The 27,665-nt window shown below is 39.8% G+C and overlaps 2 protein-coding genes across 12 annotated transcripts; one reads left to right on the top strand and one right to left on the bottom strand.

The window, feature by feature from the left end:
• Positions 1–775: 775 nt before the first annotated feature.
• On the bottom strand, positions 776–24,663 carry MRE11 (MRE11 double strand break repair nuclease). 9 transcript variants are annotated; one of them, XM_075140147.1, is made up of 20 exons: positions 24,587–24,663; positions 23,826–23,940; positions 23,173–23,305; positions 22,101–22,261; positions 21,378–21,465; positions 20,318–20,459; positions 18,710–18,824; positions 17,448–17,633; positions 16,806–16,977; positions 16,168–16,248; positions 15,484–15,610; positions 13,888–13,991; positions 11,200–11,373; positions 8,286–8,348; positions 7,112–7,328; positions 6,086–6,169; positions 4,419–4,474; positions 3,870–3,937; positions 3,413–3,491; positions 776–2,279 (listed from the first exon to the last, which is right to left on the bottom strand). In XM_075140147.1, exons 2-20 carry the CDS (start codon positions 23,843–23,845, stop codon positions 2,229–2,231), a joined length of 2,121 nt encoding a protein of 706 aa, XP_074996248.1. In that variant the 5' UTR covers positions 23,846–23,940; positions 24,587–24,663; the 3' UTR covers positions 776–2,228. The 9 variants fall into 9 exon arrangements, with proteins under 9 accessions (XP_074996248.1, XP_074996254.1, XP_074996247.1 ...); XM_075140153.1 differs by having other exon boundaries at positions 22,101–22,242; XM_075140146.1 differs by lacking the exon at positions 24,587–24,663 and adding an exon at positions 24,473–24,530.
• Positions 24,663–27,562, top strand: ANKRD49 (ankyrin repeat domain 49). Of its 3 annotated transcripts, none has more exons than XM_075140164.1 (3): positions 24,663–24,776; positions 25,503–25,773; positions 26,598–27,562. In XM_075140164.1, exons 2-3 carry the CDS (start codon positions 25,516–25,518, stop codon positions 27,054–27,056), a joined length of 717 nt encoding a protein of 238 aa, XP_074996265.1. In that variant the 5' UTR covers positions 24,663–24,776; positions 25,503–25,515; the 3' UTR covers positions 27,057–27,562. The 3 variants fall into 3 exon arrangements, with proteins under 3 accessions (XP_074996265.1, XP_074996266.1, XP_074996267.1); XM_075140165.1 differs by having other exon boundaries at positions 24,744–24,831; XM_075140166.1 differs by lacking the exon at positions 24,663–24,776 and adding an exon at positions 24,804–24,824.
• The last annotated feature ends 103 nt before the right edge of the window (positions 27,563–27,665 follow it).

The following is a 27,665-nucleotide window of genomic DNA, read 5'->3' as shown; positions in this document are numbered from 1 at the left end:
CCTATTAATCCTGTATACTTTGCTAAAATCTTTGCCTAGGATGTGCCTGCAACATTAAAAGATAGAGTCCCCTTAAGACCTTAGTGAAACAACAAACTAGACAATTTAAGTCTTTATAACAAAACAGGTTTAATTTGGTGTGGTGGGTTGACCTTGGGGGGTTGCCAGGTGCCCACCAAGCCACTCACTCCCCATCCTTAGCAGGACAGGGGGAGAAAATCAGATGCAAAATTCATGGATCAAGATAAAGACAATTTAATAGAAAAAAGCAAGAGTTGTGTGTGAAAGCAAAGCATAAAAAGAATATTTATTCTTTATGTCCCATCAGCAGGCAACATCCAGCCACCTCAGTACGTGTAGTGGTTGCTTTGGAAGACAAATGCCTTAATAACAAATGCAGTCGCCCCCTCCTCCTTTCCTTCAGCTTTTATTGCTGAGCACAGCATCACATGGTACGGAGTATCTCTGTGGTCAGTTGGGGTCAGCTGTCCTGGCTGTGTCCCCTCGCAACCTCTTGCCCACCCCCAGCCTACTGGCCTTTGCAGGGGCCTTGGAGAGACAGCCTGGATGCTGCCGCAGCAGCCAAAACACGGGTGTGGTAGCCACACCCTTCTAGCTACAAATGCAAAGCACAGCACTGCATAGGCTGCTTCGGGGAAAGTTAACTCCACCCTAGCCAGACCCAATACATGCGGATAGCAACATAAAGAAGCTAAGTGTTTTAAAAATTTCAATCCCTCAGATTCAATGTAGTCCATACAAGTGACATTCACGATTTACTTAACAGCAATAGTTTATTTAAAAAAAATCTAAACCCTCATCCTGAAGGGTATTTACAGCAGCTTTTTAATTGCATAGGTAATATTATAGCTTTGACAGCCCTTAATGAAAGGGCCAGACTACCAAATTATTTGCTGACACCTTAAGCGATTGCACTGCTTTTTAAGTTGCTACTAAGCTCTACACTAGAAATTTCCAGGTCTTGATCATTTTTATGGAAGTCTTCAGGAAGCTCAAGGCTCATTTAGGTTCCCTGCTACAGCATATATGCAGGCTAAGTAACAAGTCACGTTCAGTGAGAGCCAGAGAAACACAACTGCCCAATCCCATCTCTCTGAAGGAGAAAGTAAAAATGCAGAGGCATGGCTGCAGCTACTCAACATATTTGGGGCTTCTCTGACATGCTGGGGCATTAGCTGATGAACTCTTCTGGCCTTTGCCTTGATTAGCTCTAATGGCCATAGCTTTAGAACAGCACTTTTTGGGGAGTGGGGTGTACAGAGGTGGAAAGAGAGGAGGAGGAAGAATAGGTCTAGGTCTTGGCTCCTTCAACAGAAGGAGTGGTTCCCCCACTGTGAATACAATCCTGTATTTTAAAAACCTCATTTGGAGAATATTTGGAAAATAGTCATGACATTTTAGGAGAGTTACTGAAGCAGATACCTAAAAAATGTCAACTAAGAAAAAGATAAGAGGCAACGTTCTGCCCATTACTGGCTCAATTGCTTTATTCTTCAAGCAGCATTCCTTGAGAAGCTGTAAGGTTCTAGCCCTTACATCTTATTTAAGGGTAAAAGCTGACAATGCAATTCAATCTGAAGTCTTCGACACTTCTTGAATTACAGAGCAAAATTCAATCCCTTATACTATGACATTTAGTAACAGTGCAATAGTGGGTTTAGTTCTCCTAGTAGAGTTGAAAGTATTAGAACATTTTCCAGCTTCCACACTGAAAACTGTATTTTTGGGTCAAACTATTACTCTTCAGAGTTTTCAACTGTATCCATAGAAAGTTGGAAATAAGTACAAGTTTCATTATGCTGACTGAGTCCGTGTCCATATCCATACTTGCTACTGCTATAAATTTACTCCTCTGCAAAGTTCAAGCCCAAGAGATGGAGTTTTCTATAAAAGATATGACTTATTTACATTATCATCCCAGAAAGAAAACAGGCTTTTAGAAGTCTTAGAAAGAACTTGCAGTTTCAGGCAGTACTTCAGAATATTAGACACTAATTACCTAATGCATCAAGCAACGCAACACCCAAATTATACCAAATTTGGTGCCACTGAAAAAAAAAAAAACCCAAACCAAAAACATTTCATAGAAGTGAAAATTGATGGCAAGCCATCATTTACAGGGAAATGTCATATACAGAATGCCTTGCAAACTGCCTTCCATTTTCTTCGCTAACTTTCACGGTCTCCTTCCTATAGCGAGCCAGACATCACTTAGTTCTTCTTGATGTTGCAGTGCTTTTGAATGGATCAAATTCATCCTGCAATTTGAAAACAGATACGCGTTACTAGAACTAGCATGCATTCCGAGTCATAAAGTCACCTTTAGATTAAACTAGAAAGCCTGGTCACATTATTCCATGTTTTCTGACAGACCTGGTTTTGTTGGTTTTAATATGAAAGAGATTATCCATTCATTTAAAAGTCCAGATCACAAATGTGCAGAGAATAGAAACTGAGTTTATGTCAATATGATCAGAACAGCTACTTTGAAATGAGGAACAATCTATACTTCAGGTGTGACCTAGGAAAATGCTATTATGAGCAGCACATACCTCCATGAAGTTATATCCATATACATATCACACATCATAATTTACTGATATTTGCATGAATAAAAAAATACTTTCTTTTTGCATGTTCAAGCAAACATGTAGTTTTGTATTTCAGGTACAAGAAGAAGAGATAGCATTGTGGAGAGGAGGGACAAGAATGTAACATTTTCTCCGAAGTTGCCAACATCTGACATTAAGGCTAGGATCCTGACGATACATGACAGTCTGCTAGTCTCTGAAAACAAACTGCACAGTGCTTGACAGTATAATGTGTATTCTATTCAGTGCAAAACCGTGAATAAAGTTCTACTTGTTTAATTATGGAAGAAACCATTTCCTAGCAGTTCAAATATATACTGCAAGAACAGACATCTTAAACTTGAAGATAGCGTTTCAATTTTTTTTTGAAGTTTATTTACATAATTTGCAACAATAAAACAATAAAGTGCCCTGGAAAATAGCCATTTTTAAATGCAAAAAAAAAAAATTCTTACTTTTTACAAGAATAAAATACATAAACAAATGAAAGGACATAGTCAAGCACTAGAGGAGATTATGATTACTTTCTTCCCCAAGCAAAATAACCTATTCCACACATTTCAGGAATGACAATTAACTAATTAAGAATTGAAGGGAAAAAGGACTGGGTATTTTCCTGAGGTCCCTTCTAGCCTTATTTTTGATAATTATGTATATATTCTAATTAAAGCTGGTTGCTATAATCTAATGGGGAAAAAAAAACACAAACCTTCAATTTTACTTTATTCAAATACCCATAAAACAGTAAGCTATAGAAACTTACACGAAATAAAAGAAAAAAAGACCACTATATACCATACCTCATCTGACTCAAAATCAACTCCTCTAAACGTTTGGCTTTGTGAACCTATTTTACTACGTGAAGGTGTAGTTGACAACCTTGAAACATACAAAGAGGAAAAAAAAGGGCATCAGCATGTTCTCAATTACCAGACGTTCCAATAACTTTCCCCTTTGGACCATCAATACAGAGATTTAGAACGAATAGAAATAACAATAAGTAGAACGATTCAAATTCTCAAACTAACATACTAACTTTAAAGCTCTGACCTAGCTGATCTCAATCAGTAGACCAATTTATTGTTATAGAAAGATAATCCACATTAATCGGTAAAAATTGATATGAATTCTTTAATTAGTGTTATGACTTTCTTAAATATCTGTTTTTTCAGGTAGTGGATCAGATCCCTGGACTCTGCTGATTGCTAATCAGAAATAAGGCAGTCATGGTAGCATTCATGAAGTAAACATACCAACCTTTGATTTACTCTGGAAGAAGGAACAATAGAAATGTCTTCTAGATCAGAGTCATCATCTATAATATTCTGGAAAAAAAAAAAGTCATTTATAAAGCTTTTTCACAGAATTTATTCTTACAGAGATATAGTGCATAATACTACAGAACTATAGCATAGAACCTTTGGGTTTTTTTCCAATTATATACTTACTTAGTTATAATATACACTTGACAGGGCTCCAGGCTAGAACTGTACAAAGTGCAAATACAGCACAAGTTTTACTCTTCGGATCTTTGATGCTGCAGAAACCCCCAAAATACTCATGTATATACACTCTGTATCTTCGACTATGGTCACAAATAAAACATGGTCTTTGTTTTTCTCAGACAAACCCCATACCAAAAAAGGGTACAAAAGGTCTACAAATTAACATGCAGAAACTTACTGCTGGAACTGATAGCTTGGGAACATCTGCTGGTTTAGGCTAACGTTTTGACCATATATTTATTTCTCAAATCAGAAGACCGCAAAAGGCAGTGCAACTTCACTCATGCAAGATGCTTCTTACCTCAGAGTAAGACTTAGATGAATTCAAGGAGGGCTGTGGTTTCAAAGACCTAAAGGCTAGAATAAAACAAATGTAATATTTTTAAAGTGCTCACACAATAAAACAAAACCAATGTTATATCATTCTTTTTATTTAAGACCTGCTTAGCATGCATTTGCTCTGCAAAATACCCTGTAAAACAAACAAGCAAAACCCCCCCAAACCCAAACCAAACCATAAATTAAGCCTTTGCTAGAGTCTAACAACTCAGGGATCTAACCCTCAGTGCAGCAGCAGGTGCTTCCCAGTCTGGCTGAAAAACCTTCAGTAACTTTGGTTAAGAGGAAGAGAAGAAAATATTACTATAATTGATATTCCTGTATGTCTAACAGTTTAGACATCAACACACCTGCTAAAATTGATTTCTCTGTGACCTGATTTCACCTGGGATAGAGTTAATTTTCTTCCTAGTAGCTGGTATAGTGCTGTGTTTTGGATTTAGTAGGAGAATAATGTTGATAACACACTGATGTTTCAGTTGTTGCTAAGTAGTGTTTATACAGAGTCAAGGATTTTTTTAGCTTCCTGTGCTCGGCCAGGTGCACAAGAAGATGGGAGGGAGCATAGCCAGGACAGCTGACCCAAACTAGCCAACAGGGTAGTTCCATACCATATGATGTCATGCTCAGTATATAAACTGGGGGGAGTTGGCTGGGAACAGCAATCGCTGCTCGGGGACTGGCTGAGCATCGGTTGGCAGGTGGTGAGCAACTGTATTGTGCATCACTTATTTTGTGTATTCTATCATCATTATTATTATTTTCCCTTCCTTTTCTGTTCTAGTAAACTGTCTTTATCTTGATCCACGAATTTTACTTTTTTTTGCCCCGATTCTCTCCCCCATCCCATGGGGGGGGGGCAGTGCAGTGAGGGGGCAGAGTGAGCGAGCGAGCGGCTGTGTGGTGTTTAGCTGCCTGCCGGGTTAAGCTACAACACTCTGCAGTATTTTAGGTCATTTGCTGACCAATTTAAAATTTAGGTAATTTGCTGATTAATTTGAAACTTGCTCTACCCTTGGGTATTTTGTGTGGGATTCATGTATAAATTTGTGAGCAGTATTTTTTTTCTTTAATACTCAGACTACCTACGCTGTTTCCTCAGAGCCTGTCCTTTGTAGCAAGGAAGGGCTACTCTCACATATGCACCTTAAATCGCAGATAAGTTTCTCTTCCTTAGGAAAAACTGGCATTTCTAAAACTTGTGATAATGTAAGACTAAATGGATTTGCATTAAAGCTTACTAACTTGTAAACATCAGTCAAATTTAAACTTTTTATCCACTGAGGAATATTCTGCATAAAATACATGCTATTAAGTCACATTCCTTTTACGCTTATTCCTTAAGGAACTGCATACAGTAAGATGTTCCCTATTTCCAGTTCTAGTCAGAAGTTCCTGACACATTTCATTTTACCCCATGACAGCAGGATATCACTATTCTTTTTTTCCCCTCCATTTTTCTTTCTCTCATCGCCGTTCGTTATCCTATTTTGTTAGAACCAAAAGAATCTCTCACAGCTGAATTGGACTAATAGAAATAAAGGCAATTAAGGCACTTCATGATTAAATAAACACCTTCATTACAATTTGAGAGAGCAGATTAGAGCAATGGACAGATCAAAGGCCTACCATCCATGATAGACATATTCTTGGCAGGCACAGATACAGGCTTGTAGGTTCTGCTGCTAGTAGCTGACTCTTGGCTAGTGCTTCCTGTAGGGATAATAAACAATATGCAAATCTGTTCAGTGGTTATTTTTTTTTCCCCTTTAGTCTATCACTACTGAGTGGGAAGTCATTTAAAAAACCTACATTCCTCTTTATTCCTTCACTTTCTTCCTTGAATCAAAGCCCTCCTTATATGCAGAAGAACTGGTCTGGGTCCAGTGTTCAAAGCTCCACAGACACAGCCTCTTAACACACACGCCCCTGCTCTGATGGGATCACAACAGTGTTGGAGCACACGCTCATAGAACTAGTTTAAAGGCACTAACCAGATCAGTCCTAAGATGACTGCCTTTGTTTCAACTCATCCTGCTCTTAGACCTTTGGGCATATTACTGAAACAACTCAAAGGAGTATATGACTGCAAGACTCCATCTTCTCTTTTTTTTTTTTTTTTTACTTACATATATATTTATATATAATGGAAGTACATATATAATGGAAGCACCGCTATTGCTGTAAAGTGCACAATCACACATAGCTAAGGAGCTATTTAATTCAATTTGCTTAGGAAACGCTCCTCATTTTCTCAGTCACTAGAAACAATGAAGTCTCTTGCAAATTGCATTAGGATAGAGACAATCTGTACCTCCTCTCTATACTGATCAAATGCATTACCTTTAGCAGTAACAAAGGTTTATCCACGCACTTCATTGCACAGACCTTCCCAATAACGCATCTTTTAAGAATCTACTATGTTTCCATAGCTAGGAAGCAAGATATTTTTCTTTTAATCACCCTGTGAAGAAGTCACAACTTAAGCCTACAGTCCACTCTATTAAGATGATACCAAAAATATTTGTGAAGAATTTTTTTTCCAGTAGGAGTCCTTAAGCAACAAATTTCCACTTGATAGAAGCATCAGAAGACAGTCGCCTTTTAAAGAAAAAGTCAGTAACTGCTGTACAAAGAACATGAACTTTTTCTTACCTCTTCCCCTTTGAGATGAACCTCTTGCTGTTGGATTTTGTCCTCTTGCACCTCTTGCCCTACCTCTTGCCCGACCCCTTCCCCGGCTCAGCGTTGCAGGAAGGCCATCATCTGAATCACCAGTGCCTTTCATACCCGTATCCATGAGTTCTTCATCACTGGAGGCTGCGACAAGAACTGCATCCTCAGATCTGTGGGCTCTAGCCCTGGTCATTGCCTGAAATGGAACAGTAAGTGCTGTAGGAAAAAGAATCTTAAATGATGAAATGCACCAGTGTTAAATCCTAGTTGTGATATACAGTGCTAAACCATTGAAGCTTAGAAGATCCAAATCCACAGCATTATGGAAGGCAAGGAAGCCTGTCAAAAAGCAGGGACAGTATTTAGTCCGTTTAATTTAGATGCGTACATATAAAGTAGTTAGCTAAGCTCTGATAACAGAATGGAGCTAGTTATATGATACATTGTCAGTGGAGTCTGGTGAACAGTCCAGGTCATCCTATGTCAGCTATGTACACCTGCTCAGAGGAAGCACCCTCTGGGCTCCATTGACTTGATCTTCATTGATGACAGCAGGTGCTTAAGACAACTAGTTCACGTGAAGGTATTTCAAATTAGGAGAACTGAATCTCACCCCTGGTGTCCTTTTTCTCAAAATCTCATTCCAGTCCCACATAGCTTGCAAAGACAAAGGAGCACCAATGCTGTCAGTGGTTGGCAATTCTCTTTGCAAAGACATATGCAATCTAGATATGAATCTCTGGGAGATCTAAGACTCTAAGATCGCTGATGAGGATAATAATACCTAAAGGTTTACCAGTAATACCAATTTGTTCCAGTAATATCACTCAATACAGCCCATCCACATATGTCCACTGGTGATGGGATCACAAAACTGAAGGTCAGCTGCTTAGTCTAACCTCAGTTCAAAGAAAGAACAACTGAACATTCAGGTTCACAAATTTGCACAAGAAAAGAGATCTCAAAAGCCAAATCAAGCAGTAGCTTAGGCACATATTATACCAAGGAAGATTTAAAAAAGACTTACTAATCTTCCCTAGGCAGACAGCTACTTTTTGGCAAGGACAATGTTGAATATTGCTAAGTGACTTCATTCATATGCAGAAATCACCATTCCATTCTTCAGCCTATTTTCAAAATTCAAAGGAGTTACCTCACGAACTTCCTCATCCTCTTCTTCGGTATTCTCTTTTCTACTCTCCCTGAATTTTCGCACCTGAATAAAAAAAACAGCTCCTATCAAAAAAACAGTTCATTTCATACAATGATCAAAACACAGTAAATGAGAAGTCTTGATCACTGAATTATTAAGTCAAGCTCATGTGAGAGGAGAAGAAGAGTGCAAGAATAACTGAACAGTTTTAGAGCCTTTTCAGGCTGTCCTACAGTTTAAGAATCTCACATTCTATTAATAACTGGAGCTACATCACTGGGGAGAAGAAATCTTGGGACATGATGAAAAGTAGGAGACACTACGTTCAAGAGAAGGAGAGTGTGTGTAATTTGACAATAAGGGACAGTGAAATATGAACCCCAGCAAGCCTCACCTCCCAAGTTGCAGAAGGCAAAGGCAGGGACTGGGAGAATGAAGAACCACCTACTGCAGGAGGAGATCAGGTTCGAGACCATCTAAGGAAGGTGCACAAGTCCATGGGACTTGATGAGATCCATCCGCAGGTCCTGAGGGAACTGGCAGATGAAGTTGCTAAGCCACTATCCATCATATTTGAGAAGTTGGGGCAATCTGGTGAAGTTGCCACTGACTGGAAAAGGGGAAACATAACCCCCATTTTTAAAAAAGGAAAAAAGGAAGACCCGGGGAACTACAGGCCAGTCAGTCTCACCTCTGTGCCTGGCAAGATCATGGAGCCGATCCTCCTGGAAACTATGCTAAGGCACATGGAAAATAAGGAGGTGATTGGTGACAGCCAACATGGCTTCACTAAGGGCAAATCATGCCTGACAAATCTGGTGGCCTTCTATGACGGGGTTACAGCATTGGTGGATAGGGAAGAGCAATTGATGTCATCTACCTGGACTTGTGCAAAGCATTTGACACTGTCCCGCACAACATCCTTGTCTCTACATTGGAGAGACATGGATGTGACAGATGGACCACTCAGTGGATAAGGAATTGGCTGGATGGTCGCACTCAAAGAGTTGTGGTCAACGGCTCAATGTCCAAGTGGAGACCAGTGACGAGTGGCATTCCTCAGGGGTTGGTATTGGGACCGGCGCTGTTTAACATCTTTGTCGGCAACAGGGACAGTGAGATTGAGTTTGCTGACGACACCAAGCTGTGTGGTGTGGTCAACATGCTGGAGGGAAGGGATGCCATCCAGAGGGACCTTGACAGGCTTGAGAGGTGGGCCTGCGTGAACCTCATGAAGCTCAACAAGGCCAAGTGCAAGGTCCTGCACACGGGTTGGGGCAATCCCAAGCACAAATACAGGCTGGGCGGAGAATGGATTGAGAGCAGCCCTGAGAAGGACTTGGGGGTGGGTGTTGGTTGATGAGAAGCTCAACAGGACCCAGCAATGTGTGCTTGCAGCCCAGAAAGCCAACTGTATCCTGGGCTGCATCAAAAGCAGCGTGGCCAGCAGGTCGAGGGAGGTGATTCTGCCCCTCTACTCTGCTCTCGTGAGACCCCACCTGGAGTCCTGCGTTCAGCTCTGGGGCCCCCAGCACAAGAAAGACATGGACCTGTTGGAGTGAGTCCAGAGGAGGGCCATGAAAATGATCAGAGGGCTGGAGCACCTCCCCTACGTGGAAAGGCTGAGAGAGTTGGGGTTCAGCCTGGAGAAGAGAAGGCTTCGGGGAGACCTTATAGCAGCCTTCCAGTACCTGAAGGGGGCCTACAAGAAAGCTGGAGAGGGACTTTTTACAAGAGCATGTAGTGATAGGACAAGGGGTGATGGCTTTAAACTGAAAGAGGGTAGATTTAGATGAGAATCAAGGAAGAAATTCTTCACTATGAGGGTGGTGAGGCACCAGAACAGGTTGCCCAGAGAAGGTGTGGATGCCCCATCACTGGAAGTGTTCAAGGCCAGGTTGGATGGCGCTTTGAGCAACCTGGTCTAATGGAAGATATCCCTGCCCATGGCAGGGGGGTTGGACCCAGATGATATTTAAGGTCCAAACCATTCTATGATTCTGTGATTCTATATGTCATTCTATGAATGACTGGAAAAGAAGGGGTAAAGATGAAGAAGCAAGATAGAAAACAACGATATTGAGAAGAGACAAATGTTGCAACACATGTGCAACTAAGAAAGCTCAACCTGTCAAGTATAGAAAAAAGATATGATGGGTGAGAGGGAAAGAAGATATTAGTCCAAAAGACAAACAAAAAAAAACCCCCGAAGTGGCACAGAAAGCCTACAGGCACTGATTGCTTATGGTCTCTTTCAACCCCTCATGAATTAAAACAATCAGCAAGAAAACAGGTAGGTGCAACCTTCCTCCCCCCACCAAATTATTCTTTACACAGTGCACAGTTAAGCTGCAGAACAACTGATCATACAATGCTTGAATATTACAACTGAATACATGGGCTCATGTGGAAGCTCAGCAAGTTGACAGAGAAGTCTATTAAGGGTTATTAGATACACATAAACCAGGTTTGTCTCTGGGAGACCCTGAGCTGCAAGCAGTGAGAAGCTAGTAGAGCACCCGAAGGATAACCTTGCTTTATGCTTGCCCTGTTCTTGTACTCTTCCCTAAGCCAATATGAAAAAGCTAAGAAGAGACTGTATCTACCATCTTTCTCAGAGTAGAGAGAGATATATATAGTTCTACATATATTTGAGTGACAGCTCTTTTCTATGCATGCATATGCAAATAAAGAGAGAATCAGTATAAGCATACCTAAATCCCATTTTCTATACAGGCTTTTAAACTCTGTATTTGAAACTTCATCACCATATTTATGAATTCCAAAAAAATGACTAGAGGCGAGTGTTGCACATGCTCCACACACAGGCAAATCTATCAAACCAGGTGTGACCACTGTTTTTCTACTATCTGTCTTGACCTCTCCTAAAGAATTAATATTAACAGAACATTACCTCCTCGTCTATTTTTCCTTCCTCTGCATCAGTGCGACGCTCCTTAAGAAACCTCTGTGTTTTTTCTAGTTGAAATTTCACCAACTCTTCTATGGCATCTTTTTCCTCTTTGTCCACAAACTCCTGCACTGCTTCTCCCATTCCTCTTTCAGTTAGAAGTGAAAGCTGTACTTTCTTATAATTGGGGAAAACATTTTGTTAAGAAGCATCTGCCATCAAAGAAAGAAAGTAATATTCCTGCCATTTCAGATAAATATTACATTAAGTTGGTTCCAAAAACAGTAACATGCATTGAAGATTTCAGTCAGAAAAAAAGCAGAGCAATAAGTAAACATGTTACTCGTCATAATACAGTTACAACCCTTTTGCTACTAGCATGTTACACCTATTTAACAGAGTATTTTCCAGACTCTTCAAAGAAAAAAGTTTCATAAACAGTAAAGAAACTACAGTGCTGGTCATATCTAAAATAATTTGTCTGAAATGTATTGCTGGGAAAGGAGAGAAGGTAAACTGTATTCTTTCCTCGTTCCCCTCCCCTTTTTAAACTGAAGTCAAGATCAACTTGCAGAGACATAAAAATGCTATTAAAAACAGGCCCTGAATTATTACAGATGCTAAATTAGTTTTACCGTAAAATTCTAACATTAAAAAATGGCAGTTACAGAGCAGGGCAAATTATTATTATGAAGCATTAAAAGCTATTAAGCAGAAGCCTACTCTATTGAAGTGTAATTCTGTAAATACCAATAGTTCTCACATGTTCATCAAGTGAGATGATATTCATCAAGATATTCTACATTAAGGTATTACTACGGACACTAATTAGTAAAAATAGTAGATGCTACTGGTGGTGTTTCACAGCCATTCTCTTCTCTACCCTCCTTCCCAATACAGTAAGAATAGACATTCTGAGAATGAAACCCCCATATGGACAGTAATGTTTAAATATCAGCCTCTTTTGTCTGTAAACTACAGCACAAATAATTTCTTAGTAATAAGAATTATATATGCTTATTAATGATTTTTGATCCTTCCAGGTGTCCAGGAACTGTTTTGAGGGTTGCATTGGAAGCATAAAACCTTCCCGGAAATAATGCTGCGCAGAGGAATAAATTTTACAGCTATTATAAAATAAGTTTACAAAAAAAAAAATATAAGATAAGCATCTCGAAAGAGTGACTGATTGTAATGATGCAGAATGTTCATGTAGACTTTCAGCAACAAGCTTTCTTCCAAAGGAAAAAAAAAATAAAAAGCTTGCTGAAGAGACAAACAGCAGTGCTTTTAATTCCTAGGCCTCAGTTTACCAGCAACACTGGGACTGAAGAGAGTCTGGTACTTGTTAGACATTTTTGGTCTAGCATTTTTTGAACATCCAACTATAGCCCTGTGCCACCTCAGGGTCCAAGGACTCTTTTGCTTCCCTAATCAGACAAGATCAGGTGTCTAGCAAAGCCTGAAGCACAAGCTATCTTAACACAATGTTTAAGATCCCTATCATCATTTTGGGGCACAATATGCTTTTCCCTTCCTCTTTCTTTCATTACCAGTGTTAACTTAAAACGTATTATCCCCCTACTGCAAGCCTCCCCAAAACATCAATGGATTCTTTCAAGTTTTTACAGATGTTGAGCTGCTGAAGCAGGCCTCAAATGCAGGGACCAGTAACTGAGCTGTTTATACAAGAACATACAAACAAGTTGGGAAGATGGTATAACAGCAACAATTTTGCAGAATAATGGAGGAAAAGAGATTAAAAACAAAATTTATTTTTCATAGAATAATACAGTGTCCTGTCTTTGACACTGCTACCCCTCCCAATGGATTTAGGGGACATACATTTGAAGTAGTACCTACTTCTGAACTAGTCACCCTGGGTTCCCTATCATATTCACAAGGCAAACAGCCCTTCCAGGGCATGATTTATGCCATCCTAATACTGACACCTAACATGTGCTTAAGGTTAGGCAAGATGATATAATTTTGCGGATCTTTACTTCAGGAATCCTTGCTCTAATGACTTTTTATAAAGCATGTTCTGAAAGTAGCTTCTGAGTGTCTGACTCACTGATTATTATTTTTTACGTCTGAGATGTTACTGCCCTGGTGTTGGGAAAGGGAAATAAATCAGGTTTAATGAAAGGGTGGGGACAAAGCAAACTGTCGGGAGGGGCTTTCTTCCTTCTCCCTGCTCTGCTTTAAATATAATGTAGAAATTGCATTATGTCTGAGGACACAAATATACTGCAAAGTAACAAGTAACTCCAAGTCAGCTAGTAATAGTAAATGGTACAGTCTCACATTGACCCTACAGTAAATTGAGGTAGCTTCTCACTCAGAGCATGCTGCCTTACATTTTCCTCCTGTAAGAACACAACACATCATTTAGTACAGGGCAGACACTGCAAGTTCACATGAAGAGTTATCATAATGTTCTCAAACCAGCATGTGTTCACATACCCTATACAACCTATACACAACAGTTACTTGTTAACCAGTTACTTGTTAACCTAAGACATATACTTCATACATGAAATTCACAGAAATTCACATACAGTTATACAGGAAATAAATTAACTTCTTAGTAAACATCACAGCCTTTTCAGGGCACACTATTTCCATTAAGAAAGCAAAAAAAAGATAAAAAGATTATATTCCATTAAAAAAAAAAAGGTAGAAAGATACCTTCTCTGCTGTCTGAAAATACTGCTTTACAAGGTCTTCCACCCTCAGTGTCATCCCCTCAGAAGCAGGTCTGCTAACCAGTTTTCCAAAATTAAGATCACTGTCTAGAATAGGAAACACAGTGGCACTATCACCCACATTTGCAGCTTTTAATTATTATCATCCCACTGACAGTAATAGGAAAAAAGGTTAATATAGGCCTCTTAAGAATTGTGGTTCCTTTTATATGTAAAGGTTTTTTGTTCTAACTGTAGAGAGTCTATTGTCTGAAAACACAGGTAAACATAACAGTTAAAACAATTGTACAAGACAACTCCACCTCTAGCAGATACAAAGTGTTCTTCTAACTACCAACCGTCTGGAATTATAAATTGAACACTATGTCCTGAAGGTTATTATAATTGAACTCTAGAAGATCACAAATGGAAGAAAATCAAAGGACCCATCAAAGCACAAGGGTTTTCTTATAAGTAACTCTGTTACTAGAGAAGAAATTTTCCTCCAAAGCACACTGGTTGATTTTCAGTAGAAAATGTTCACAGCTCGTTAAGGCTGCCTCCCATTCTCGGGGAGCAAGGTAGGAATGACAGAATGAAAAGCATGATCAACTGAGGTTACCACATACCACGCAAAGTAATATAAGGTGACTACAGACTGCTTCCAGACATCTGCCACATGCAAGTACAAAACATTGTTTTGTTAGCCTTGTTATATAAGCAGCTATGACAAAAGAAACAACTTCTAAACTCATGAAGTCTTAGCATCGCCTGTACTGAACCATAGCATTATGTGCACATGTATTGAAAATTTTGACTGCTTTATTAGCCACCTCCCTTGTATTAGAGGATATCCAATAAAGCAATGCAAAGAACCATGGTATTCTATTAACCATTTATTAAAAATTCTAGGCACAGTGAGAAATGCTACAATAGTAACAGCTATTAAGCTATTATTTGTTTTGCACAAATGCTTGAATAGAGACATAACTGGAACAGGCAAGCCAAGAGCACCTCATACACATGATTAATTAGGGCAAACAAAATGCTGTTGTACATTTGGACCTTTTTTTTTTTTTAAATACACAAACATTCCTCAAGCCCATCCCCTCCATTTCTATTTTAGGTATAAACAAATGAATTACTACAGCAATAAAATTAAAAACCAAAGGGAAAAAGCACAACACCCATCTCTTTTCCTGCAGAGTGCCCAAAACCAACCACCTCATTCTGAGAAGTCTCAGGAGTGAGATGTTTAATGCTTTTCATGGTAATTATCACAGAATCATGGAGTAACTCAATCTGGTATGGGGCTATGTGTATTACTATAAGCAACTCAATACGGTTTGAGGCCAAAGAAAAAGGAATTATTTATGAATAACTGTCAGAAGATGCTGTGCTGAATATCAGAATTTTAGACAAACCCAGAAATAGAACAGAAATACTGTGCGATATATACACTTAAGTGCAACTATGCATCTTTGCTCGTCCTATAACACATTAGATGGTAGACACCAAGCCTTTGCAAGTGCTGGGTTACACACTAAAGGAAGAAGAATGAAAGCCAAGGCAAGCCAATTATTCCTTCCTTTATAATTACCATTTTTCTCTTTTAGTTCACGATGCCTGAAAAAGTGTATGATATCTTTTGGGTTAGCCACCCTATCCATGTACTTCTGGCTAAAACGATGGACACTGAATGGTTCGAAGCCACCTGTATAATCAACCTAAGAGAGAAAAGGAAAAATTTAAATATGAAACAAACAGAAATAGAGAAGGCACACAAATCAAGATGAGTTTGTTACCCTTCAAAGGAAAAATTAAAGTAAAAAAGTCAACCTAAAATTAATGCTTTCCCATACTATGCAGAATAGTTAATTGATAATAACAGCTAATAATAATATTAACAGAATAGCTAATAACAGCCCAGATTCATAACTTGTTCCTAACCTGATTCATTTACTAGTCTTCAGGAAAGTTTCCATAAATTAAGTTAGGAACACAGGATAATATGACTTAAGAAAAACTTCTCTGTAAATAGCCACTTTTCATGCCCTTACTCAGACCAGCAGTGAAGTACACTTACGACCAATCTCATCCTTTACTCTAGAATACTAGTTATACCACAGGTAAACAGAATCATGGTATGAAGGCGATTTATATTTGCCTGTACACAGTAAGAAATTTTATATATTATGCGTTTATAGAAAAAGCATGACTTTGCTTTGAAACTTTTCACAGTGACCTTTCACAACAAAGCAATCCAAACTGAACAATTTCTTACTCGTAATCTTATGAGAGGCTTCTCTGGCTGGCGTGGATTTCCCAAGCGTCCTCTTTCTGCATTGTCCAGCATCAGTTCAACCTGTGAAGCAGAATTAGAAATTCAGTTCCACTTTGTTCTCTTACAGATGCCTAAACCCTTCAAGTATAACTTAAAATCCATCCAGCTGCAGAGGGAAGCTATAAAAATGATTATAGGATGTGCTCTCATTCCTGAACACACATATGTACCAGTATCCAGCCAAAAACCATAAGAACAAATGAGAAAAAAGTCACAATGAAAGGCTTACCTTTCAGATACAGCAGAGACCAGCAGTGTCTACATCACTGATCACTCATACTATTTTACTTTATAGCCATTATCCTTTGCTAGATTTTTTTTTTTTTGTACAAAGATGATATGGGCCCCCATAAAGCAGTTCCAGCCTACTCTAATAGGTCATCCCAGTCAAGGAATCTGGAAGCCAAGGCTGCAGTGAATGTCATGGAATTAGCTTCCTATGGAAACACTGTCTAAGTCCATCTCAAATAATATGGGGCAAGACACAAGATTTCTCATCTTCCAGTCTCAAAACCAGTCACAAATTCCATTCCTTATCCATACACCGTTATCCATATACCATTAGCATTACAAGTTACCTTTTCCATGCAGAATGCTTGTATTGCCTGAGTTACTCTAGGATTGTCGGGATTAAAAAGATCTGGATGATCAGCTAGAACAATATCCTCCATGTGGAAAGTTCGCACTGTCTCTAGAGCAATCTTCTGCATATTCATTTTTTTCCCTTTAACATGCAGCAAACCAATGTGTCTAGAAGGAGAAAAGTAACTTACTAGAAGATAAACTTAAGAGAACTATGGTAAAAGATTTGTTTTAAATTCATGTTTACTTTTCAGGGATAAAAGTTTAAAAGCTATCGGAAGTTCTTGGATCTGTACTTCAGGGTTGGCCCTTCTAAACTTCAGTTCTATTATATTTAGGTTGTGCTTGTTCCATACCCAAGCACACCTACACAGTTCCTTGTATTCCAATTTATCAGGGTGTAACTCTTTTTAGATAAGTTCCGTTTGCTTCAAATGTTAGGTTTAACCCTAAGTAAAGCAAAAGTTATTCTAGGCACTGATTCCATCTACTTCATTTGTTATGTCACACTCTGACGCTAATCCACACTGTAACACAAGTCCTTTCATACCTAATAGAAGTATTTTTCCTTTCTCAACACAACACATGAGAGACATAAGACAAGGGATAAACAAGAACAAAAAGAAAAGATCACACACTTCTTCACAGCTTCTCCGGGGGACAGAGATGTCACCACTGAACTTCCTGGCTGAGAAACATAGAAACGTTGCCGTTCGTTTTGGAATGGAGCTATTTTGCACTCGTGTTCATGACCCCACACAACAAGATCAATAAAGTCATCTAAAAACTGCTCTGGAATGTAATTGGTAGCTCCATGTTTGCTCCTGTTCAAGAAAAGAGAAAAATAATTAGAATGTGTACAGTCATGGGTGGGCAAGGGGGGAGTGAAGGAGGAGAAAAACATCAGTGTGATTTAAAGTGATACAGAAACTCCAGCAAAAACAGCTGATGTACTTTTCATATCAGGTACTCTTCACATTTATTCCTTATGCAATTGTTTAAAGTATTTGGTTAAACAAAAAGGCAACTTACACAGCTCATTCTTTTCTGCTCTCCTCCTTTTATTTGGATCTCCCTTTTCTTTTCACTTGGCTTGCAAGACTTCAGGGTTTTTCCCATATGAATGCTTTTATAGCACCTCATGGCCTTTTTTTGTTGTTGTGGGGTTTTTTGTGTTTTTTTAAATGGTGGGGTAAAAACCACTGAATTAAATAGACATGGGACACACCACCCCCCGTCCCTTTCCAGAAGGTAGAGGAGATGGAGGAGGAATGAGCTCCTTCAGCCTACTGGACAGAGATCAGTACACAGGGTTATCTGAGCTATATTTGTTTACTTCTGCCTCACCGTTACTTGCACATGAGGATTGCACTCTTATTCAGGAAAAACTGTAAGAAAGGATTTGGAAAAGAACTCTGCCTGTTCCTACTACCACTGCCAGCAGAAGCGTCTAGGCAGAAAGAACACATGCTACTTGTTCTTTATTCAAGAGAAATTGTAAAGTATAGCAGTGCAAGTGAAGATACGGTACTTGTCAAATTAGGGTTCATACAAGGATAGACAATACAATATGAAGTTTGATGCTCTTTCAGCTCTAACAAGCAGGCAAGACTTAATTATATACATACTACACTACAAAACCTCCACTGTCCCTAACTATAAGAGCTTGGGAAGAGATTTCCCAACTTTCCTAACTCATTTATTTCAACTCTTTCCCTTTATGATTCTTCTGTATGAAGAGCTGTAAACCAATGCCTTCATTTGGGAAAATCTTAAGAAACCAGCTATTCACAAGAAGCACCAACTAGCATAGCTCCTTTATCACCTATCCTTTTTGAGGCAGTTTAATGAAGTAACACAGTAAGTTTAAAAGTCACTGCCATTCATTCAATACTGTTACCTATTTTGATGAATCACAAACAAGTTAAACCAACTATCTTCATCTTCCTTTGGTCTCAGCATGGTTACTTGTTTATTGACAAACATACGATACAACCTTTCATCTGGAATAGCTCCTGCAGTGGACAAAACAAAACATTAAATCATTTTTGAGTGGTAAACCAACTACTTATTTTATAGCATTTTTATTAGCAACTCTATTTAAAAAAGGATCAAGAACACAAATTTGTGGCAAGATCAGAGCTTCTTTTTCATGACCTAAGAAGTCTGAGGCATGATTATGAATTTGAACAGATCAAAGTATAAATTTTACTAGATAGACTTCTGAAAATAAGACATTTTAACATGAAATCTACCTTTAAACAACTGCTAAAAGCAGTTTCATTAACTACATCTGGTTTGAGACCTCTTGCCAGTTTTCTGTGCCAATCAACTGACTATGGGCAGAATTAAAAATATTAGAAGAGATGTTTTGTTTCTTGTTGACAGAGAAACTATATTTTGTTGTACGGTGGAGTCTAAAACTAGATATTACTGAGTAGAGATGGAGTTCTTAAACATACTTTGAAATCCTCTACAAAACAAGAAATAAACCATGAATTCTGCAAAGTCTGTGCTTTCCCACACAGCAGGAAAAAGTCTGCAGTACTTCTGAACTGTTTGTCACTGATTATTTCCTTGATGTTTTTAACAAGGAAAAAAAACCCAAACCCAAACCATCCATACCCAGGGTTCATGATGCATTTCAATAAAATCCCATATGGAGTTTACATATTTTGTATAAGAACAAGTGCTCTTTAAATCTGAGAAAGTCAAGAGGGTATATAATCCTGGCACAAGCTCAAAGAAACATCTCACGAACATTTTCACGCAGCAACACCGGTACTTTAGAAAGTTGTGGCATTTCCCAGTAACGATTTTGGGTATTAAAAATTCAAATGCTTTTTGAAAACTTTTATATTGTGGTATTAGAACCCTGACTACTAACCCTTAGAACATCTAGCAAGCTTTTAAAAGTATCTCATTAAACACATGAAATCATGGCCAACTAGGACTTAATTTATAGCTATAAAAGTTGCTTGGAAATAATTGTTTAATCACTCATGACTGGACATAAAATAAAGGGAAAAAATTAAGATCTTAATATTTAACTTCCCTAGGCAGTCAAACATAACCATTCTAAGTAAGAAGTGAGGGTAGGGGGGAAGGTGGAGAAGAAAATAGAAGGGGACAAACTGAAGTTGAAAACCCACCATAGAACACCTTTAAAATATGAAACTCTTCATAAGTTTCTTTAAAGAAACGGAGGTTACCTGTGACAGATGTTACTTATGAAACACTTCAGACAGACACATCAGACATTAGGTTTTCTGCTCAGACAGTTTATGTTTTTAAATATAACAAAAAAAAAAAGCCATTCTGTCAGCCAGTGACAACACAGCAGGAGGAGAAACCTGACACTGTCACAGAACTGATATGCTTTAATTTAGCATTACTTAGACCTTCATGCTTGTTGCAGCACTCTATGTTTGTTCCAACTTAATTTAGACCTATTGAGCTTCAGTAATACATGAACAGTCTAGCCAGAGTCTGGCAGACTAATACTTACCCAAGCCATACAGAGCAATTTTTGTTCTACCCTTACGCAACAAAATGGGACTAATATCTATTTTCTCCACGGAATTTGAACGTCCAAAGTGATTCAACAATCCTGCACAGCTTAAAATATCCAACGCACACAGTGCATCTGCCTGTAGAAAATATTAAGAAACAAATATAAAATCTTTGAACAGAACATTTAGTCTTTAAAGTCTAAGTGATACAGTCTCAAAAGGGAGAGAGAATATCTTTCTTCAAGTAACTTCTGCAGTTGAAAACCCCGCCACGTATATTAACTTTTTTTCCAGTACTCATGGGTACAGAAGCAAATCCCTTTTCCTTACAAGTCTTGCTTCATTTGAACAACATGAAATTAAACATTAAATCATTCAGAAAACAAACAAACAAAAAAACCCAAACAGCCAAAGTCTGTAAACTATGACAGAAAATTATCTGGTTAAGCTAATTACTTCATAGTAGGTCCAAAGTTAAACTTCTGTGGTTAAAACACTCATCTCCATGATACACTGCTATTTGATATAAAATGCAAAATCACTAATTCCACACACGTGCTTTGCTGCTTTCTAAATGTCCTTTTCCTGCTTTTAGTTGTTGATTTTTAAACTAGCATTTCATCATTATTAGATTATCCTCCTTGAAATTATAAGATGCATATCAATTGCACAAGTCCAAGTATCAAAATCCCCCTTCTTTAAGAAAAAAGCTTTCAGTCTCTACAAATAGAAATTGTTTTAGAAATTTTCTGAAAGGCTGCCATTTCTTGGTATGAAAAGCGATTCAGTTCTCAATGACAGAAATCTACGTAAATTAAGAATTTAAACATAGTTCATATGGATCCCTTAACTTCTTTGCATTCTCTTTTTTAATGTCACACTTAATTTGTTGTCACTAATTAACAGAATTCCTAAAGATAAACAAAATATTTACGTGAAGAGTGGAGCAACTGACTAAAACTAGTCTGTTCTCCAAGAACTGTATTTCTATACAAGTCTCTATTTCTATATTATTTTTGTAATGTAACAGTATAGTACAATTATGATAATAATTACCCCTGTGGGATCATCATGATTGCCATGAATAGTAAAAATTGGAATAGAAATGTTGAGATTTTCATCCTGATAATTCACCCATGGAAACCTGAACAAGAACAGGAAAAAAAAGTTAAACTATATCTGCAAATTTGTGGATAATTCCCAATGTTCTCTTCAAATTAACGTCATCCCAAATACATCATGACAGCAGGACAAATGAGTACTAAGTGGCTATGAATAAACTTCAGCTGCACAGCGTAAGAAGATTCTTACTCATGGACTGAAATGGCACTTTGCACTGGGAACAGGGTAGCAAAAAGATCCTATTTTTTTAGAGCAAGCTTATGAAAAGAATTGTACAACGTGTTGCGTGGTACGTGCAAGAGCAGCAGACTGGGCTGTGCAACCTTTATTTACACACAAAGAACTCGGCTGATTTTTAGCACAGCAATTCATGTAAATTGGTTTACTTCCATTGTACTTGAAGGACAAGAAACTATAGATTACATAAATGTATCAAAAGTCACAACACATTCAGAAGTTTCTCAAAAAATTGTGTGCATTCCTTTATAGACTTCAATTACAAAAGATGATAGGTGAAGTCATCCTGTAAACCGTCCCACACAAACAGGCCTAAAACTTCGAGGTTTCAGTCACGGAGGATACAAATCATAAAAATCACAACACGTTCACCAATACGCAAACCAAACCTTACCCCATAATTTATAGGAACATACTTACTTGCTATAATAAAAATTAACTGCCTGATCACTCAAAATTTCAAACTGAACGGGACGATCACCCATGCAGTATTTTCTTAGTGATTCCAAACAAGAGTGCACTGTTTTTCTGGAAGGTTTGTTTTCATGAAAAAGGTCCCCACCTAATAAAACAAAGTCCACCTGTATGTAACAAAAAGTTCTATTATTTTAATACAACATTTTGTATTCCCTTGAAAGACTTCTAAGCAAATTGTTTAAATTATTTCTTCTAAGGAGTTCCACATATCTCCTTATATCTGGACTTCTAGGTAAAATGAGTTGGTAGTTGCAGACAGGGTGTGTAATTTCCTCATGAAACAAACACTAACTAAATTATTCATTAAAACAAAACCAAACCCGAAAAGACCCATTTGCAAATAGCTATAGGAGAAAACAACTGATAGTGTTGAAAAGAAATACTGGTGAAGTGTTTTAAAAAGGGTCTCCAGACTGGTTCCTGAACATTTTCTTTGACAGGCATGAAGAGCTACATTATCTTTTCATTGCTGTGGTGCCTAGTGGGAAGACATCAGTAGCTATCGCCACATTACTTTGAGAAGGTACTAGTTGCAGTTTCTGTATATATTTAGCTTTTGAAAAAGCATTATGAAAAAAAAATCATCTTCATCAAAATTATAAATAATTTGACTAAGAAACACTCAATCCTTAAAAACAGAAACATCACTTTAAAAGGTTCTAACTTTTTTTCCACTTTCTGAGTTGTCTTAAGACTTTGTATCATTACCCTCACTCTCCCCGTTTTCCCTTCTTGCGGTGACAAACCCTCTCTCAATACCACTGGAACTGGAGCAGGCAATCTGAAAACACCGTTAATGCAACCAGGGTCACAATTTAATAAGAACGCTCTCACAAAGGAATAGGCATTCCTTTTACTAAAACAGAAACATAACTGGTTGCAATAAATAGTTTAGTTCAGCCATTTAATTTGATATTACTAAAGATTGCACCAGGACTAAGCTTTATAGCTTCTAGCAGGTTGGAACGTATTTTCCGCAATCTCACTCCTTCACTTTCCAAAAAGCAGTACGTACTTCATTTTTTTGAGCATGGTCCAGAATTTCATTAAAAGTTACAAACGTATCATTTCCACGCACTGGATCCTTCTCCAAATAGCCAAGATGAATATCAGTAGCAATAAGTATTTTAAAGGTATCTTCATCATCCCTGAATAAGACAGGAAAATTTGTCTTAGAGAGCAATATACTTAAGAATTTCAACACAGAGTTTATTAAGGTAAGCTGTTGTGTCCGAAGAGAGAAAGATTTGTTATAAAACAGCACATTTGTTATAAAACTCTATCAAAATATCATTCCTGTAATAGTCTCAAAACATTTCACTACTTTTATTGCAAACAGCACTTCACCTAACCGACCAGTTTGAAGATTTGGTTATCCCAATCAGCCTACTCTAGTAGAGCTGGAACCATCTCTCTGAAGCAGCTAATGAAAAACTAAAGAATCCTTTGTATGTTTTCTGCCTTTAAGAAGACTTGGTGAGCAAACATTCAATTTCTCTCTTTGCACTAGTAATCTATATATGTACAAAAGCAAGTATGATGATCATAAGGACCTGAGGGAAAACACAAATGATGGATCCAAGTCCTTCTTAACTCATTCCAAACATACAAAAGACTTGCTATCTGGTATGACAGAACTGCATAAAGCTGCCGACAACAGGAGCTTACTGCGAGTTGATGGTACTCATCTTCGTGCCAAGACTCCTCACAAAAAGGCTCTGGACACAGCTTATTAAGTCAGGTCAGAAGGTCAGTTTCTATCTTCATAGATGCTATGTAAAGCCTAAGAGACGAAAATAGAAAGTCATTAGAATGAAGGGCGCAGTGAGCCGAACGATCAGTTACCCAGTCTTTTACTGGTAATTACTGCTTGCAGAAAAACTCAAGATAAGGAAAGATCCGTGCTTGATTTAACCATTTACTACTGCGCAAGACGCGTGGCTACCCCGTGGGGCGCCGCCAGCCCTCTCACACCGGCTGCCCGGGCACGGAGCGCTGCTCCTGACACCGCCCTCCCCGGCAGGGCCACCCGGAGGCATGCAAGGAACGTGCAACTTCACGGGAACGGCCGCAAAGCCTGACTGGGCAGGAGGCCAGGCGGATGGGCACGGCGGCACCGGGACGAGCACGACTGCCATCGGGTTCAACATCAGCGCGGCGGCAACCGGCCCGCTCCCCCTCAGGAGCGCGGGGCAGCAGCCAGCACACGAGACGCACCGGGGCGCTGCCCTGCTCAAAACGGAGGGCGCCGGAGGAGGCCGCAATCCCCCACCGGGGGCCCGCGGCCAAGCGGAAGCTGACTCCCGGGCCCTCACCCCGCCGCCCACCGCCCGCTGTTTCTATGGCGCCAGAAGGGCGGGGCCCGCCGCCGCCAGCCACGCGCCGCTCTCGCGAGAGCCGCCCCGCTCAAAGCGCGCGCGCTCGCTCACCGCCTCTCCCGCGGGGCCGCCGCGGTTGGTCAGCCGAGGGCCGACCCCGGCAACCGCTGGCGTCACGTCCGCTGGCGGGCGCGGGCCGGAAGGAATCCTTGGGCGGGTGGTGGGCGTGCGTCTCTCGGCGGGTGGCCCCGCCCCGGCGGGTAGCCCCGCCCCTGGAGCACTCCGCTGGTGGAGGCAGCAGGTGCGTTCGCTTGTGTGGCGGTTCGCGGGCGAAGCTAAGCGAGGCCGGGCGGGTGGCGAGCGTGGATGGGAGACCGCTAGGACGGCTAGTGCTGGGGCCGGCCGCCGGCAGCGAGCCCGGCAGCCTGCAGGCAGGGCCGGGGCAGCGGGAGCTGGGGGTGGTGCCGGCCTCAGCCCCGGGGGCGGGCTCCCGCTGGGCGGCCGTGGCGCCGGAGTGGGCGCTGAGGCCCTCGCGGGGTAGCGTGGCCCCCGCGGAGGGGAGCGAGGCCGGTGCTCCCGGGCCGGGCCTGGCTTGGCCCGCCCGGCCCTCGCTCGGGGCGTGAGGGGAAAGGGAGGGCAGCGGGGAGCGCCGGGCGGGGCTGGCTCCCCGGGGAGGAGCAGCAGCACTGCTTTAAAGGCTGGCGTTCTCTCCAAACGACCTGTTTGTAAAACGCGCGATGTGGCCGTGCAGTCCCCAAAACAGCCGCGCATCTCCCTCCGCGGGCCTGGAGGCGATGCCGTTTCTAGATTGGGGTAGAAAAGAGCTTTTCCTGCGTGGACATTAACCGGGGGTTCCGGCAGAGCTGGCACAGCCGGATTCAGTGGAGGAACATTGAGTTTGCTCCTGTGTTTTGCTGTTCATGGTGTTCCTGATGTCTGCATCATCCATCAGATGTTTTTATTGGCAATTAGTGCACGGATAGCGGTAAAGTTACTATAAATATCGTTGTATATCCGCTACTTACAGATGCTAACTGAAAATGAATAAGGACAAACAAATCGATGAAGATGATGATGACAGCGAGCAGTTCGAAGACTTTACGGAGAATTTTAACCAACTTGAACTGCTGGAGACGCACAGGCATTTGATTCCTGTAGGAACTCAGAGCTGTTGGTCAGGACAATCTGATGATGAGGATGATGAACAAGAAAGAAGTGAGGAATGGTACGAAATGCAAGAAAAAAAAATGGAAAAAAATCCAGAGAAATTGCTACTCTGGGCAGCTGAAAACAATCGGGTAAGGCATTTATTCTGTTCATATGTATCCCTGACAAGAATGTTATTTCGAGCAAGTATCTACAGTTTCATCCACAAACAAAAATTTACCTACACTTTCCTTTATCTCTCTGAACTATTTTGATCCAGTTCTGCAAGCCACTGTATGTAAGACATCTCCCTTTGTAGCCCACACTAAAACACACTAAAATATCTCTGGATCCATTAGCTTTCAGAACAAAAGCTTTGATTGTAGTTCAAAGTTAAAGTAAGAGCAGTCTTAAACTTCTATAAACTGAAAGCATGCCAGGCTCTTTCTTCATGGCAAGTAAGCCTCTTAACTGGGTGTATCTGAAATCTCATTTTCTCAAAAGCTCCATATGCCAATAATGGGTGACTGTTTTCCTATCTTTTTACAGAAAAGAAAGCTTTTTATTTTTGGGGCAGAAGGAGAGATGACCAAGATTCTTGTTACATAGCTTATTACACCCTTGTGCACATTTCTTTTATTCGTTGCCTTTCTTACACACACAAGCTCCGTCTACAGTCTTGTGGAGGTACCTATGTCTCCACAGGGAATGGGGAGGACGTGTAAGGTAAAGGTACTCCTAAGGCATTGCAACTAATGTTCTTGTTGTATCTTTAAAAACAAAACAAACCAAAAAACCCACCAAAAAACCCCACCCTAGTAACAATAACTGGTTTCATTTTAATATTTCTTGTTGCACTTAAGCCTTTTTGAGACTGACAGAAATTGCTTTTCCACAAAACTTCAGAACAGAACAGTAAAAGCCATACATCTTGTTTGCAGAGTTTCATATTAAATTACCTGTTTTCTTTAAATAGCTGAGTACAGTGAAGAGGCTCCTTACTGAAAAGCTGGCTCCAGTTAATGCTCGTGATGAAGATCAGTACACTCCTCTCCATCGAGCTGCCTACAGCGGGCACTTGGACATTGCACATGAACTGGTTGCCCAAGGGGCAGACGTTCATGCGCAGACGGTGGACGGCTGGACGCCTCTGCACAGCGCCTGTAAGTGGAACAATACAAAAGTGGCCGCGTTCTTGCTTCAGCAGGGCGCAGACATCAACGCGCAGACAAATGGTTTGCTGACACCATTGCATATTGCTGCAGGAAACAAAAACAGTAGAGAAACCCTTGAACTCTTGCTGATGAATCGCTACGTGAAACCAGACCTGAAAAACAACTTGGATGAAACGGCCCTTGACATTGCTAGGAGGACTGATATATATCACTACCTTTTTGAAATAGTAGAAGACTGCATAAATGCTGTGTCCCCTTAAAAGTTGTGGTTAAGCTTGTGAATGCGAGGTTTGCTGCCTCCTGTTTGTGTTCTGCATGCTCATCAGTGGTGGTCTGTCCCTTGCAATAGGGTTTTCATTTAAGATACTTTAGTATTCTCCTCGGGCAAAATGTCACTTCTTGCAACTCAGCTGAGTGGTCTCACTCGTACTTCAAAGCATTACTACTGTTATTCAGGGTATTCAGAAAGTCTCAGTAATTTCAGCGATTCTCTATTTAATTAGTGCAAATTTGGAGGGGCTTTTGTAATTGGTCCATACTCTCAAAGCAGGAGGGAAAACTGGAATATTTTACTTGATGTGAAAGAATTCGGGCTTGGTTATGCAGAGTTTATTACATCTCACTTGAAAATTATTTTTTGAGAAATTTAACTTTTTTATAACTGCATGAAAGCTCAGAATGAATGTAACTTATTTGGGCAATACACAAAATGTTTAGTGATCCTGGTATAAGGCTTATTATAAAATAAAATATTTAACCCTAAGTATTCTGTTGTCATATTTTTAATTGAAAGCTCAATTATCAATGCAATCGCCTGTTCATAAATCAAAAGCATTATTCATAGGATGATAAAGTAGTTTCAGTTTATT

This window comes from Calonectris borealis, chromosome 1 (assembly GCF_964195595.1).
Source record: "Calonectris borealis chromosome 1, bCalBor7.hap1.2, whole genome shotgun sequence".
NCBI lineage: Eukaryota > Metazoa > Chordata > Aves > Procellariiformes > Procellariidae > Calonectris > Calonectris borealis.
Note: the sequence above shows the minus strand (reverse complement) of the source record. Positions and strands in the feature narration are given on the sequence as shown.